At 44.6% G+C, this 16523-nt stretch overlaps 1 protein-coding gene across 2 annotated transcripts in view; it reads left to right on the top strand.

The window, feature by feature from the left end:
- Nucleotides 1-16523, top strand: part of CREBBP (CREB binding protein) — a 160403-nt gene that overhangs the window by 54195 nt on the left and 89685 nt on the right. For both annotated transcript variants that reach the window (XM_023225832.2, XM_023225831.2), the window contains exon 3: nt 15299-15475. In XM_023225832.2, coding sequence (XP_023081600.1) covers nt 15299-15475 — 177 coding nt within the window. The remainder of the gene's footprint in view (nt 1-15298; nt 15476-16523) is intronic.

The following is a 16523-nucleotide window of genomic DNA, read 5'->3' as shown; positions in this document are numbered from 1 at the left end:
CTCGGGAGGTTGAGGTAGGAAGATCGCTTGAGCTCAGGAGGCCAGGGCTGTAGTGAGCTGTGATTGTACCACTGTACTCCAGCTTGGGCGACAGTGTGAGACCCTGTCTCTAAAAAAATAAAAAGTAACCGGGCATGGTGGCTCACGCCTGTAATCCTAGCATTTTGGGAAGCCGAGGTGGGTGGATCATGAGATCAGGAGTTTGAGACCCTCCTGGCTAACACGGTGAAACCCCATCTCTACTAAAAATACAAAAAAATTAGCCGGGCGTGGTGGCGGGCACCTGTAGTCCCAGCTACTTGGGAGGCTGAGGCAGGAGAATCTCGTGAACCTGGAAGGGGGAGGTTGCAGTGAGCCAAGATTGTGCCACTGCACTCCAGCCCGGGCAACAGAGCGAGACTCCGTCTCAGTCAGTCAATCAATAAAATAAAAAGTAAGCAAGATCACTTTTTGAAAAATGTTTTTCTTAAATTATGGTAGCAGAGAAAGGTTTGATTTTTTTTTTTTTTTTTTTTTTTTTTTAGAGACGGAGTCTCGCTCTGTCGCCCAAGCTGGAGTGCAGTGGCCAGATCTCAGCTCACTGCAAGCTCCGCCTCCCGGGTTCACGCCATTCTCCTGCCTCAGCCTCCCGAGTAGCTGGGACTACAGGCGCCCGCCACCTCGCCTGGCTAGTTTTTTGTATTTTTTAGTGGAGACGGGGTTTCACCGTGTTAGCCAGGATGGTCTCGATCTCCTGACCTCGTGATCCGCCTGCCTGGTCCTCCCAAAGTGCTGGGATTACAGGCTTGAGCCACCGCGCCCGGCCGGTTTGATTTTTATGTTCTGAGTTTTTAAAATTTTCAACACAAGGACAAAGGATAGTATAACCAACACCTGCGTTTTTCTTAGAATTAATGCCTGTTGATATTTATCACATTTCCTTCATAGTTTTTTTCTTTTCATTTTTTAAGTAGGCTTAAGTTTTTTTTAGAGAGATAGGTCTTCCTATTATGTTGCCCAAGCAGTGACCGTTCACACGCGTGATTATAGTGTACTATAGCCTTGAATTCCTGGGTTCAAGCGATCCTCAGACCTCAACTTTCTGAGTAGATGAAACTACAGGTGGTGCAACTGACTGAGTAGACTCTATGTTGAGAACAGTTTTAGATTTACAGAAGAATTGAAAGAGTACAACAGGGTTCTATATCTCCTCCCTGCTACCCACGCACTTTACTATTGTTAGCCTCTCACCTTTCCTATGTTTGTCACAAGTAATGAACCAATATTGATACCTGTGATTAACTGACGTCCACACTTTAATCAGATTTCCTTAAATTTTCCCTAATGTCCTTCTGTTTTAGGATCCCATCCGTGATACCCCATTACTTTTAATCATCCTGTCTCCTTAGGCGCCTCTTGGTTGTGACGTTTTCTCAGACTTTCCTTGGTTTTTAATGACCTTGACAGTTTTGAGGAGAACCAGTCAGGTGTGTTATAGGATGCGCCTCTGTACAGATTTGTCTGATGTTTTTCTCATGGTGAGACTGGGCTTATGGGCTTTTGAAAGGAAAATCATAGCAGCCAAGGGCCATTTTCATGTCACTTTAAGGGCACATCCTGTCATGGTGACTTACTACTGTGGTTGATGCTGCCCATAGCCACTTGGCTGAGATCGTGCCTCTCAGTTTTCTCCACCGTAGTGCTCCTTTTCCTTCCTCCATGCCATCCTCTTTGGAAGGAGTCACTATATTTAAGGGTAGGGGGTTTATGCTCTATCTTCTTTAAGGCAAAGTGTCTACATAATTAATTTGGACTTCTTCAGTGTGGGAGATCTGTCTCTTCATAGTTTTTTACTAAATGAAATCAACTTTAACAGTAAAAATGAAAGTGTCTTTTACATGATCTGTATTCATCTTGCTTCCCCCACCCCCCCGTCTTGAGACTGAGTCTGGCTCTGTCACCCAGGCTGAAATGCAGTGATATTATCTTGGCTCACTGCAACCTCTGCCTCCGGGGCACAAGCAATCCTCCCACCCCAGCCTCCCAGGGGGACTACAGGTGCATGCTACTGCACCCGGCCTTCTTTTTTTTTCTTTTTTCTTTTGTAGAGATGGGGTTTTGCCATGTGGCCTAGGCCTTTCTCAAACTCCTGAGCTGAAGCAATTCACCTGCCTCAGACTCCAAAAGTGCTAGGATTACAGGTGTAAGCCACCACGCCTGGCCTCATCTTGCTTTTTTAAGAACAATATTAAAATTCATACATACAGATTTGATTCATTTATTCTAACCTGTTCATATGATTATGAATTCTTCCTTGTAGTTTTTTCTATTACAGTTTTCTCTGTGCTTTTGAAGATACACAATGACATTTTAATGAAAACTTTGTCTCTTATAAGAGGTTCAAATGGTGTGGTTGAATCTCAGAAACAAGAGATTTTGTCTTAGTAATTTTTAAAATAAAGGCAAAGTTACTCACAAATTAGGCTTCCCCCAAGCATCTTTAATCATCTTTGATTACTTGATAAAAAATGCCTTCTAACTGTGTGTAGATCTCATTTTCTTTTTTGTTGTCCAAAGAGGACAGAACCCCTTTTCTGAGTGCTCTACTAAGGCAGGTGTCCAGAGCCCTCCACTTAGAGCTAGGAACTGAATGTCAGTGACATTTTCTTGTCAGGAAGTGTAAATGCTTATCAACTAATCGCAATTCCAAGGCCATACTTCCATAGATATACATCTTTATAATTATTACATATTTTTGGAGAAGAATGTGGCACTGTGGTTTGTGGCTTTCAGAAAATAGCACATGGTCTGAAGTAGTGTGATTGCAGGGATTGCATTTTTATTTACTAAATAAAAATTTAATGCCCTTAGCAGTGAGTCATATTATTCATTTCATGTTTTTCATTTCAAGTAATGAAGAATGAAATGGAAAACAAGCCATCTGAAATCCTTCCTAGAACAAAGCAAGAGATAGATAATACTGAGAAATGCCAACTTTATACATTGTCTTGCAGTTATTGATTTTAAATTGTTGCAGTAAGGATGCATACCTGTTTTCAGTACTGTACAAAATCTGTTTATTTTATAGAGTCCTATCTCATGTTAGAGACTTTCTGTGCTCTGTTTTTGGAGAGAGATCTTAGAGCCACCTCAAGATTGCACAGTGCTTAGTGGTTTTCAGAGCATCTTCCCATGTGCTGTCCCATTTAAGCAAGAAACCAGAAGTTAGTGTGGCCCTGTGTAAATGGCAAACAGGAGTGTATATATTAGTGATGAGTGGGCACACTGTTGAGGCACAGGGAGTGATTGGGCATAGAGATTGGGGACAGTCCAGGGAGGGGACGGAGTGTGTTTTCTCCCCTAAAAACCTGGCACATTTTACTTAGAGAGTTACTCTACAACGGGAGGCACTGGCCTGCTTGGCAGTTGTAGTCTCCAAGTTGTCCAGGTGTGATTCAGCCTAGGTGTGCTGCCGCCGCGTGTGGGCTCAGTGAGGCAAAGGCGTGTGGGGATGGGAGTGGCCAGAGGTGGGAGTCACTCTTGACTTGAGTCCGTCAGGATTTGAGTGGAGAGATCAGAGCAGTGTTTGTTCCTGTTGATGTTGTGAGGGATGCTCTTCTGAGACAGTGCTTGCCTTTTGTGACTAACCATCAGCATGAATAACCAGCTCTCTCCTGAGCTTTCCAGTTTCCGTGTTCATTTTAATTAACACGTTAGCTCTGTCAGTTCATCCCCAGCCAGAAGGCTGCACATCTTACCATTTTTTGGTGTACATTTAGATTATTTGATTAGAGATAAACTTTGAAACTGCAAGATTCGTGGCTATCCAGGCCCCTCCCAGAGGTGTTTCACCCCATTCCTGTTCATGGCGAGGTTGCAGAGGCATAGCCGCCATCGACTGTGGCTGTTACCATTTAGCTCACCTTTGCAGGCCCGGCTCTTGACCCTCTTTCTGGCCTCCCAGTCAGGACCCCTCTCCCTCTTCAAACTCCATTTAGCAGTCAATATTGGTGACACCTGTTAACAGCGCATGTCTGATTTCCTTGTGGCTTGTGTTGCTTACCTTTGGCTTGGGAGAACATGGCCCTGTGTGCGTCACCACTGCACAGTATCTCCCTTCTGGAAGACCTTAACACACTTTGCATTCCTAGATAAGTATGTGTGTGTGTGTTGCCGTAGCCTTTTCAACTTCCAGTGTCCTAAAGATAAGAGCATCACTGCTGAAGAGAGCTAGGGGTGGGTGGTGATGTGATAGCTGCCTAGTGGTCTCCTTGCTGGAAAGGTCTGCTGCTCAAATAGGCACTGTCTGACTAGAAGTGTGCCTCGCCCTGGAAACTTGGGAACTAAATGCATTCAGGTCCATCCCTCGTGTTCCACTCTCTTGCTTTGAAGATCACCTAATGATAATCTAAATGCTTACTATTTTATAGATGAGGAAAGCTAAGGGACCAAGAGGTTTGTCCCAGTTACATGGCTGATTGGGGCAGAAACAGGATTAGAAATAGTTTCTCCAGTGACCTTGACCCATTGTTTTTGCTTATGCATGTGGACTGCACCCTGGGGAGCCAGCATCTCTAACTGTAAAGACCTGCCAAGGTGTACCAATAGTATTAGGGTGCCGGTTTCACTGCTGGCAGTTTCTGGAGCAGTTGGGTGATTAACAGTGAAGATACAGGCCTGCATTTCCACTCTTCTTTTAAGTCACATTCTGGTCGTGGCTGTGTGTTTGTGCACACAGTGGCTCAATTATGGATCACTACATCCTCGACCTCCTGGGTTCAAGCAGTCCTCCCACCTCAGCCTCCCAAATAGCTGGAACTACAAGCACACGCCATCATACCTGGCTAATTATTTTTTGTAGAGAAGAGGGTTTTGCTTTGTTGCCCAGGTTGGGCTCAGACTCCTGGCCTCAAGCGATCCTCATGCCTGGGAGGATCTTAACCCAAGACCAGGAAGAATGCTTCTGGAAAGACATTATTCAAATGAAATACACTGAGAGTTGCTAAATACTTTGTTACTAGTCTTCCAATTAGGACTTACCCTTCCAGGGCAAATGTTCAGACCTGGGGGCTGCACATTTTCTTGAATGCATTCAAAGTTGGCGGCACATAAGAGTTCAATTGAGGGGGAAGGTGGGCTGCTTACCTGCCCAGGTGCTTTAGCTGAGCTCTCCTGTCCCAGGCTCACCCTGGACAGCCAGGTGCTGTCTATGGCACTGTAATCAGTGGTGTATTTCTCCCTACTCTATATTTGCCAAGTTGATATAACTGGAAGGATTCCAGGAGCAAGCGGGTGATAGCAGACAACTGAATGCAGTCATGTCTTTCCATGAAAACTGCTTTTCTTGGCTTTCTTCCAACAATGGTAGGTTGCCAGGAGAAAATGCTTTTGGCTTTACAAATGATCTGGCCGTAGTCTGGGTTAGTTCTGGTTCTTTATGTCATTGAAAACAATAAATATTTCTGGCTATTAAATTATTCAGCAAACTTTTGCTCTTGGTGTACTGAACTGAGTTTTTTTTTATACCTTATATGAATTTGTGGTTTTACGTGTGTACCAGCTTGTGGAGAAAGATGCTAAAAACTCCAGCTTGAAAAATATGTTGGGCTGGGCGCGGTGGCTCAAGCCTGTAATCCCAGCACTTTGGGAGGCCGAGATGGGCGGATCACGAGGTCAGGAGATCGAGACCATCCTGGCTAATACGGTGAAACCCTGTCTCTATTTAAAAATACAAAAAACTAGCCAGGCGATGAAGCGGGCGCCTGTAGTCCCAGCTACTTGGGAGGCTGAGGCAGGAGAATGGCGTAAACCTGGGAGGCGGAGCTTGCAGTGAGCTGAGATCCGGCCACTGCACTCCAGCCTGGGTGGCAGAGCAAGACTCCGTCTCAAAAAAAAAAACAAGAAAAATATGTCAAGTTAGGCTGAAGCCGCATCAAATGGAAGTTTGTTGCTGTGTCGTGGCTGGCTTATGATTGGTAGTTGCATCAATTTCTTTTTTCGTGGGAGTTTTCTTTCATGTTCAGTTCTTCTATATTTTGGTTTAACTTTCAACCCAAGAATGTTAGGCTAGGGTATTTTGATCATATGTCATTATTGCTTATGATTTACTTTAAGTTTGAAATAAACACCCTGAGTTTATTGTTTTTAAAGTTATAAAACAATGTAGAATGAAAACTGGAAACGCTTGTGATTTACCAGGACAATTGGAAAATAATGGCCTCTTCAGAGTATTTCTACAGATAGCAAATGCGCAAGATTATTGTTGTCACAAGTGTTTCTCTGAATATATCTCATAATCAAATGCCAGTAATCCCAGCTGGCCTCTCCCTGTCGCCCTATGTGTTGGAACCACTCTCCACCATCACACGTTCTCTGAAAAGCATTCCTTTATTTCATTACTGCTTAAGCGTGGTCAGGAAAGAAATCATATGTAGTGTAGAATGATTCCTCCCAAACCTGTCTCTCATCTGCTCACCCCAGGTACTCACTGTGGCAGCTGCTCATCTTAGTGCTTCGCATATAGGAACTTGTTTAGTTCTCACACAACCCTTAGAGGAGGTGCTGTGATTTCCATTTTATAGATGATAAAACCAGGGTGCAGAGAGGTATAAGTAGATCCCTAGCAAGTGGCGGAGCCACCATTCAGATACCCCAGAGCCCACGTAGTTGACCACAGTGGCATACTGTCTCTATGAATGAAATTGTATTTGTGGCTGTATTCCAATAAGAAAAATTTTGTTTTTTCATAAAGAGGCATTGGGCTGCCCACGGCCCGCACTTTGCCACCCTGTTTTCATAGACAGTTTCTGTCTCTGTCCCAGGTACTGGCGTGAGGCTGGTGAGCTTGAAGGAGACAGAGTTCCATTAAGCAGGGAGGTGATGAGTCCCTGTGCAAGGGCGAAGTCTCTGTGGGGGCTGTGGGGAGCGTCTGCTGAGTTCTCAGGCTAATTTAGTGTGTCCCTGTGCTTTTCTGGGGACCCTTTCCTCACCTATGAAGTGCTAGATTTTAACTAGTCTTACTTCTCCACTTGTCTTTGCAAAACATCATATTTTTGTTCCTTTCTGTGTGTTTCTGACCAGCATCAGTGACACCGCCCCCCCCCGGCCAAAGCCCACTTCCTGTGAGTGCTCTGCTATGCAGTGTGGCTTGAGGCGTGAGGAAAACTGCTGAAGTAGTCAGCTGCTGCAAAAACGGATTTATTGGGCTCCTCAGAACCACCTCAAGGCCAGGCGTGGTGGCTCACGCCTGTAATCCCAGCCCTTTGGGAGGCCAAGGCGGATGGATCACTTGAGGTCAGGAGTTTGAGACCAGCCTGACCAACACGGTGAAACTCCATCACTACTAAAAATACAAAAATTAGCCGGGCGTGGTGGCATGCGCCTGTAGTCCCAGCTACTCAGGAGGTTGAGATGGGAGAATCACTTGAACCAGGGAGGCAGAGGTTACAATGAGCTGGGACGGTGCCACTACTCTCCAGCCTGGGCGACAGAGTGAGACTCCATCTAAAAAAAAAAAAAAGAAAAAAAAAGAAAACCCAAACATCAAACTCGGCACTTGCTGCACTGAGAGTTTCTGATGGCCTGGCCAACTCTAGGTCAAGTTCTGCGTCGCAGTGCATTTCTGGCCATCCTCCTCCCCGACCCCCCATTGGTCACCTGGTGGCCCCTCAGGAGCGTACTCATAAGTGGTTATTGTCAATCCCTTCTTGTGAGTGTGCGCTTCAAAAGGACATTAGGAGATGAAAACTGGGGGAGTTTGTTTGTCAGGGTGGTTGATGTCTCTGGAAGTGGGCTATTTGCAAAGGTTCCCATACGTGGCACGGGGTTGTGTGAGATTAGGAACCAGCTTGCCCTTCCCTGAAAATGAAGGACATGAAGGAAGTTTCCTTCCCCCAAGGACAAGTATTCTTAATCTTTAGGAGATCTTAGAGTGTCCCTCAAAAATGAACATCACACAAAATTGTGGACTGGTGCCCACCCAAGTGCTCCCTCCCCTACCCCCATGGACTACCTGGCCCATTGCCTCCTCTCAGTGGAGTTTGGTCTGTGGATGGCAGGAGAGGAGCTATAACATGTGTTGGCCCTAACTGCAAAGAACGTGTTTCTCTGACCTTGTTCGACAGAAGAGCAAGAAAATGGATGCCTGGCTTGCTACTATTGTAGAGACCTGTTCTGTGGAGATACTTCTATTTTGATGATTTCTTCTATAACCTTTCAGTCTAAACCCCTTTTCAGTATCAGGAGTTTTTCTGCTGATATTGAAGGACTTGACCTGACTCTTCTGTCTCCTTAAACCCCTTAATTACTTCTTGGATTTCTGTTTACTAACTTTTTTACGAGACTAGATCTCACTTGAGAGAAGGGGAGTTAGGTGATAGTAGAGATAATTCTCCTGGGTAGTGAGTGGAGAGAATCTTTCTGGTCTTTCTGAGCCTGGAACTTGTTTTCTTATGAATGTTTTGATAGCTGTCATATCATTACAAGTAGAAAATGATAGTATTTGTCCCACATTCTGAGGTAAACAGACGAGGCTGTTGGCAGCCAGAAGTGACCATGGAGGCTGATGGGTCAGTAATTCTGTGTCTAAGTGGAAAGCTCTGGGTAAGAGCATGAGTGGGGCCTTGTACCAAAGCCAGGGTTTTCTTGGCCCAAAGATGTAGCATAGAGGGCCCATTTTATAGCCAGACTAGACTTGTGTATCTCCTGTGAAATCACACACACACGTTTCACCGTTCCGAAAACCAACTCCGAGGGCCTATTCTCGTTCTGCCTGACTTTTCAGCATGGGAAGGTAGCTGTCCACTCCAACTAGTAGCTGAGATCCTTGTTTGGCAGTTTTGAAGATAGAAAGGGGACTGTTCCTGCTGCCTCTAACAAAGTCCCCTCCAGCCAGTGCTGACTCTGTTTGTGCCTTGACTTTGGTGACTTGCTCGTGGTTCTTTGACCACCTTCTTCCTGGCTCTACTCCTAGGGGCTGCGTGGCATGGTGGTGCTTTGGCGTGTTCATTCATTTGGGTCCTTCTGCTGCATCCCTGTTATGTTGCAGGGGATACAGAGAATGTTCCAGGGAGGTGAGAAGTTTTATCCTAGTTTTGTGACCAAAACAGGTTGAGGATAGATTATTATAAGCGTTTATGTGACAGATAATCCTCTAGAGCTGTGTGGTACTTTGTACTTTCCATGGTACCCATGTCTGCTGGAGTAGACTGACAGTCATTCTGCCTTTTCCCTCCTCTTTGTTGATGATGGTCACTTACCTACTTGCCACACAACTCAGGCCTGCAGCAGCAGGATTTGATAGATGGGCTGGGCGCAGCACCAGGATTTGCTGCAGGTGCCTCTTTGTATTGTTCTTGGGTTTTGAGCTGAGCTTAAAGAGGAATTTCCTCATCAGAGCTCACACTGCAGTCATGTTAAGGCTAATCCAGTTTCACCCCCATTCTTTCTTGGGGGCAGTGGTTGGAGTTGGGGAAACCTCAGGATCCGGCTTCAATATTTTTCTTATCATACACAAGGACTGTGGATTACATATTTTTACTCTCTGAGTTCAGTGATAGAAAACAGAAGTAGGTTCTCAAATAGTTACTTGATTGATACGCTTGGTCACAGTGCTTTTTCATGGGAAACCTGGGAGAGCTGTGAGGCATTATTTAACTTAGTTTCATTGTGGAAGCTCTTGTTCTTTTTTTGGGTACTTACTATAGTTAACTTCTCCTTTTTTCTGAGATTACAGTTGAATTAAATGCTTAAAGGAGTTCTGTTAGGAAGAATAGAGTAAAAGAAATTTCTGCTGGGCACGGTGGCTCATACCTGTAATCCGAGCACTTTGGGAGGCTGAGGTGGGTGGATCACGAGGTCAGGAGATCGAGACCATCCTGGCTAACATGGTGAAACCCCATCTCTACTAAAAATACAAAAAATTTGCCGGGCATCGTGGTGGGTGCCTGTATTCCCAGCTACTTGGGAGGCTGAGACAGGAGAAGGGCTTGAACCCGGAAGGTGGAGCTTGCAGAGAGTCGAGATCATACCCCTACAGTCCAGCCTGGGCAACAGAGCAAGACTCCGTCTCAAAAAAAAAAAAAAAGAAGCTTCTAATGTGTATGGGCATGGACTGTTGTTGAATGAGGCAGAATATAAATACTTCATGGGTTTTAATTTGTTAATATATTATATAAATTTTAGTATTAACAGTTGACTGTTCTGCTCTGTTCTGCTTTTTGAATTTTATTTAAAAGAGTATATGAAATACAAAAAATAAGAATGAATAAGACTTTGTATTTGCTAGCACAACAGGGTGACTATTCAAAAGTAATTTAATTGTACATTTTAAAATAACTGAAAGACTGTAATTGGATTGTTTATAACACAAAGGATAAATGCTTGAGGTGATGGATACCCCATTTACCTGGATGTGATTATTACACAGTGCATGCCTGTAAAAAAATCTCATGTAACCCATAAATATATATACCTACTATGTACCTCCCAAAATTAAAAATGAAAAAACTTTTTAAAAGATTATATAGAGGTTCTCTAGCAGCATTAAACCAAATCCTGATGAACTTGTTGAAAAGCCAACTTTACAAAAAAAAAAATTTTTGTTTTGTTTTGTTTTGTTTTGAGACAAAGTCTCCTGCTGTCATCCAGGCTGGAGTGCATTGGCAAGATCTCGACTCACTGCATTTTCTGCCTCCTGGGTTCAAGCAGTTTATTCTGTCTCATCCTGGGATTACAGGCATGCACCACCATGCCTGGCTAATTTTTGTATTTTTAGTAGAGATGGGGTTTCACCATGTTGAACAGACTGGTCTCGAACTGCTGACCTCAAATGATCCGCCCGCCTGAGCCTCTCAAAGTGCTGGAATTACAGGCATGAGCACCTGACCCACCAAATTATTATCAAGTACCTGTTGGGACATTTAAAGAAATGTAGATTTTCATTAATTAGAGTTAGACATCTTGATGTTAGTATTTCATTTTGGGCATTGGTCCTAAAAAATATTTGTTAGCCTAGGCTTGGGGACCACAGTGCTCAGTTTGATTCATGGAGAATAGATATAGACTAGGAATTCAGAAATCTAGAATCTCTAGAAGCAAATGGTTTTTATTCATAACTGCAGCCTAGGACCAGTTCGTGGCTCTTGAGTTCTTCCAGGAGATGGTTTGGCACCAGGAGGTAGCCTTGCCTGGGCAATGAGCAGTGATACCCTGTGGGAGAACTGACCTCTTTACCCTGGTTAGTAACTTGCTCTGATAAGGAGAGGCTGGGGCTGGTCCTGGTGCCAGAGATTTGAATCCTAACCTCCTGCATATAACCTGGGTTTTGTTTGTTTTTATCATAGGCTAAGGACGAGATTTTTTCCCCCTATTTTTGAGAATTGTGTAGATCCCTTTGGGCTGGACATTCCTTACATACAGTTCATGATCTTTGACTTGCCATGTTCTTTACCTTGTGAGAATCAAGGTAAAAACTTGGTGAGACTATTTCTTTGGCTGTCTTATCTGATGGCCAAGAAGAAAAGATACAAACACGTTTCCTGATGAAATCTGTCAGAGCTCTTCCAAATACTGGGTTACCCTTTGAAATTGACCAGTTATGGCCGGGGGTAGTGGCTTATGCCTGTAATCCCAACACTTGCGGAGGCTTGAGGTGCATGGATCACTTGAGGCCAGGAGTTCGAGGCCAGTGTGAGCCAACATGGCAGAACCCTGTCTCTACTAAACATACAAAAATTTGCTGGATGTGGTGGCGCCTGCCTGTAAACCCAACTACTTAGGAGGCTGAGACGCGAGAATTGCTTGAATCTGGGAGGCGGAGGTTGCGGTGAGCTGAAATCATGCCATTGCGCTCCAGCCTAGGCAACAGAACGAGACTTGTGTCTCAAAAACAAAAACACACACACACAAAATAAACAACATTGACCAACTAGAAAAGGGCCCCAGGCCAGGCAAGTATTACCCACCTGATCACACACATACACCTCATACTCACCCTGGCAGGGCTATCTTAGGAAAATTGTCAAAATATCTGGGAAGTTTTGGAAATAAACTTTCTGAAGCAAGTCAGGTGAACTTTGAAGTCCATGGGACCCCTTTCAGAGTGCGCTGGCCTCTTGGTACTGTCCCCTTTTCTCTGGAGCCAGGGTACCTGGGCATTTGGTGTGGAAAGAAGATGGTTACCTGTCCCCTTCCCCACCCCATCAGCTGTCACCCACTTTGGTTTGTCAATGCTGGGCCTAATTAATTAGAAACTTCCAAAAGACATTGATTTTTTTTTTGTTGTTTGTCAAATTGGTGGACACAAGGTGCGAGCTCCATGACAAGTGGGAAATGCATCTACACAACCTCAGAACTGGGCTTGGTTCATAGCAGGCACTCGGTGAATGCCAGTTGACTTTGAGGATGAATTGATTGAGGGAAGATGAGTACATGTGTTCTGTCATATTTTGTCCAAAGTGAGAAATTTAGGAACTGGAAAAAAAAAACAACTGTATTTTTTGTTGTTCGTGTTCTTGTATTCAAATTCTAGGCTTCTGAGAACAATGTTTCAGCAGTTTTATTATATGTAATAAGACAAATTCTGAGAGTAGTAATTGTCCCATGGAATTAATTTAGTGTAGTAGTTTCTGAAAATATAAATTCCTGCTTCAATTAAGTTTCAGATGACAGTTGAAGGAAGCTTCTTGCAAATCAGAAATGTGCTTAATATTTATTGAGCTACCATCTTGCCTTGATTAAGTCACTTGAACTCAAAATTGAGTCTGGTTTGTGGATTTGGTGAAGAATTAGTGTCTCAGTTCACGTAAGTAGAGTGCCTAGTGGTGGCTAGAATGTGATTGCTTTCAAAAAGGTGAGAAATGTCACCTAGGAGGACTACATATGGAAGGAAATCACCTGTGTATAAAATGCATAGAGCTAGAACTTTCTGGTTTTACTCCTTTAGTTTTTATTTGTGTTTTTGTACGAGCATTTCAGCAGAAAGGGCCAGTTGTGTTGAGTGTTGATTTGTTTGTAGCCTAGACTTTTAGAGCTGAAAGAAATAACGCGATCCTTCTTGTTGAAGACACTCATCTTACAGGCGAGGAGATTGAAGTCCATAGAAGGAATGTAAGTTACCCAGAGTGGACATGCTGGTGTGGCAGTCACCAGGTGAGGCTGATGGAGAGAACTGAGCAATGATTTCTTGACTGGAAACTCACCCCTGGGAGGTTTTCTGTATGTGGGGACCTTTCGCAGTCCATCAAACTGAGCACTACACCAGAAATGCAGAGCACACAATAGACAGAAGGTGGAATATTAGAGCTTTGCGAAAAAACAAAGACAGGCAGCCCAAGCATCTGGTTTCTTAATTAGCCTTTGTTCCTCCACAGGGAGAAAGGTAGGCACTGGGATATTGCCATGGCAATTCCTGAATTGACCTGTGGAGGCTGGAGCTGGGGGTCATCAGGGAACTTGGCCCATGTCTGTTGATGGAAGGAATCCCAGTTGGTTGCAGGCCCTCACGGAAGCATAGCTAAGGGTTCCTCTTTTCCTGTCCTGCCTTTATTTACTATATATTTGATTTCAGTTCACTTTAATTTTATAAAAAACTTTATTATGGAAAATTTTAGGCCGGGTGCAGTGGCTTACACCTGTAATCCCAGTATGTTGGGAGGCCGAGGTGGGCACATCACCTGAAGTCAGGAGTTCGAGACCAACCTGGCCAACATGATGAAACCTTGTCTCTACTAAAAATACAAAAATTAGCTAGGTGTGGTGGCACGAGCCCATAACCCCAGCTACTCAGGAGGCTGAGGCAGGAGAATTGCTTGAACCTGGGAGGTGGAGGTTTCAGTGAGCCAAGATCATGCCGCTGCACTCCAGCCTGGGTGACAGAGTGAGACACTCTCAAAAAATAAATAAATAAATAAATTTTACACACGTACAGTGGTAGGATACTATAACCTCTGTGTACCCATCGCCTACTGCTTGGTTAGTGATGATCGGTACCTTACCAGGCTCTCTCCATCTGTGCCCTTTTCCTGCTACCTCCTCCTGCCCAGTGGATTAGAGGTGACCCTTGAGCAACTCAGGGGTTAAGGGTGCTGACCCTGGTAGCCGAAAATCTGCTTATAACCTTTTGACTGCATAAAAGCTTAACTACTACTAATCCCCTGCTGTTGATCGGAAGCCTTACCAATAACATACACAGTTGCTTAACACAAATTTCGTGTTTTATGTCTTATATATGGTATTGTTACAGTGAAGTAAGCTAGAGAAAAGAAAATGTTACTGGAAAACTGTAAGGGGCTGGGCGTGGTGGCTCATGCCTGTAATCCGAGCACTTTGGGAGGCCAAGGTGGGCAGATCACCTGAGGTCAGGAGTTTGAGAACAGCCTGGCTGACATGATGAAACCGCGTCTCTACTAAAAATACGAAAAAATTAGCCAAACGTGGTGGCGTGTTCCTGTAGTCCCAGCTGTTCAGGAGGCTGAGGCCAGAGGACTCGCTTGAACCCAGGCGGCAGAGGTTGGCAGTGAACCGAGACCGTTCCACTGCACTCCAGCCTAGGCGACAGGTGACAGAGCGAGACGCCGTCTCGATTAAAGAAAAAAAGAAAGAAAAAGCCATTAAGGAAAAGAAAATACGTACCATTCACCAAGTGAAAGTGGGTCATCACCACAGTCTTCATCCTTGTGGTCTTCACATTGAGTAGGCTGAGGAGGGTGAGGAGGGGCTGGTGATCTCTTGGGTGTCGGAGGCTGAGGAGGTTGAAGGGGAGCAGGAGAGATTAAAAACTATGTCCATATATGTAGACTCACACAGTTCAGACCCATGTTGCTCATGGGTCAAGTGTATTTTAAAGCAGATCTCAGGTGTTGTATCATTTCATTGCAATATTTCCACTCCCTGTTTTGAACTAATGGAAACTTAGTTCCAATCTGATGGGGAACCTAACAGAAACTAGATACTTACAGAGTGATTAAGGATTAAACTGAAAGAATTCCCCTTGGGTAGCAACTTCGGAAAGTTTTGTTTTCCAAATGACTTTCTTCAGGTGTTGGTGCCGTTGTTGGGGCAGGAGGGGTTAAGTGAGGAGAGTGGCTGAGGGTGGGGAGAAACAGCTAGGCTGCTTCTGGGATGGGGTTTAGGGTGAGGAGAGAGTGGCTGCTAGGAGCAGCTTCATGAGCCTTCTGCTTGGAGCATGTGAACCTGATAATGAACCTTGAATTTATCATTGCAAGGAGTATTTCATAGAAAACCATGTGAGCATTTCCCAGGCCCTTCCTTTTGTATGTGACTGCATCACCACAGCTGATGTTACCTCTTTTTGTTTCAGATGGGAATAACTGGGAACACAAGTCCATTTGGACAGCCCTTTAGTCAAGCTGGAGGGCAGCCAATGGGAGCCACTGGAGTGAACCCCCAGTTAGCCAGCAAACAGAGCATGGTCAACAGTTTACCCACCTTCCCTACAGACATCAAGAATACTTCAGTCACCAACGTGCCAAATATGGTAAGTTACCCTTGGCTGTCAGTGCTGTGGCTCTCCAGTGGGTGCCGTGATCTATGGATTTTTATCATGCTCACAGTGAAAATCTGTAACTAAAAGTGTGTCAGTAGGTGATAGGAAGAGAACCCAGATTTCTCATGAGTAGCTCTCTAAATGAGTTTTAACATTTTCTGTGATGAGCTAGCAACAGGAGAGGTGAGGATGATTCAGCCGCTCCTCCCAGGCTCCTTTTGTTGATGGAGAAAATCCATGTACACGAATCACTTTACCTTTCTCTCCAGAATCATGAGAACCAGAGAGACTGGCTTTTCTTACACTTCCTGTTTGTTAGTGGCTTGATGGTATCAGTAGAAGCCCACTGATTTGTATTACCGTCAGATGAAGGACATTTATCTTCCAAGGACAACACTCTGTTATGACTTGTGTATGATATCCGACACGATAGATGATTCCACGTGTCTTCGTCCTCCCTGAGGTTTGAAGGGATTTTATAGGTGGGAAATCTATGAAATAGGAACTATCCTTATCACTTCTCAACCTGATGAATCAAGGTATGAATGGGAAAATATCTTCTTTTGTGCCACAAAATAATAGAATCTCTTTTATTTCAAAACACTGAGGGGCAGTGCGTTCTTTTGTCCAGCCTGTCTTGCTCACCCCCGCTGCTGCATGTCTGGTGTGCACTTGGTGGTGGGTGAAGACCACAAGCAGCCATCTCTCCCCCGTGTACTTGTTGCTGGGAGCCTGGCCTTCCCAGCTGCTGTAGTGATTTGGCAAGATCACAAGAAAGTGAGATGATTATGTTTAGAAAAAGTTGCTTTCTGGCCGGGTGCGGTGGCTCAAGCCTGTAATCCCAGCACTTTGGGAGGCCGAGACGGGCGGATCACGAGGTCAGGAGATCGAGACCATCCTGACTATCACGGTGAAACCCCGTCTCTACTAAAAATACAAAAAAAACTAGCCGGGCGAGGTGGCGGGCGCCTGTGGTCCCAGCTACTCGGGAGGCTGAGGCAGGAGAATGGCGTAAACCCGGGAGGCGGAGCTTGCAGTG

Source organism: Piliocolobus tephrosceles, chromosome 17 (assembly GCF_002776525.5).
Source record: "Piliocolobus tephrosceles isolate RC106 chromosome 17, ASM277652v3, whole genome shotgun sequence".
NCBI lineage: Eukaryota > Metazoa > Chordata > Mammalia > Primates > Cercopithecidae > Piliocolobus > Piliocolobus tephrosceles.
Note: the sequence above shows the minus strand (reverse complement) of the source record. Positions and strands in the feature narration are given on the sequence as shown.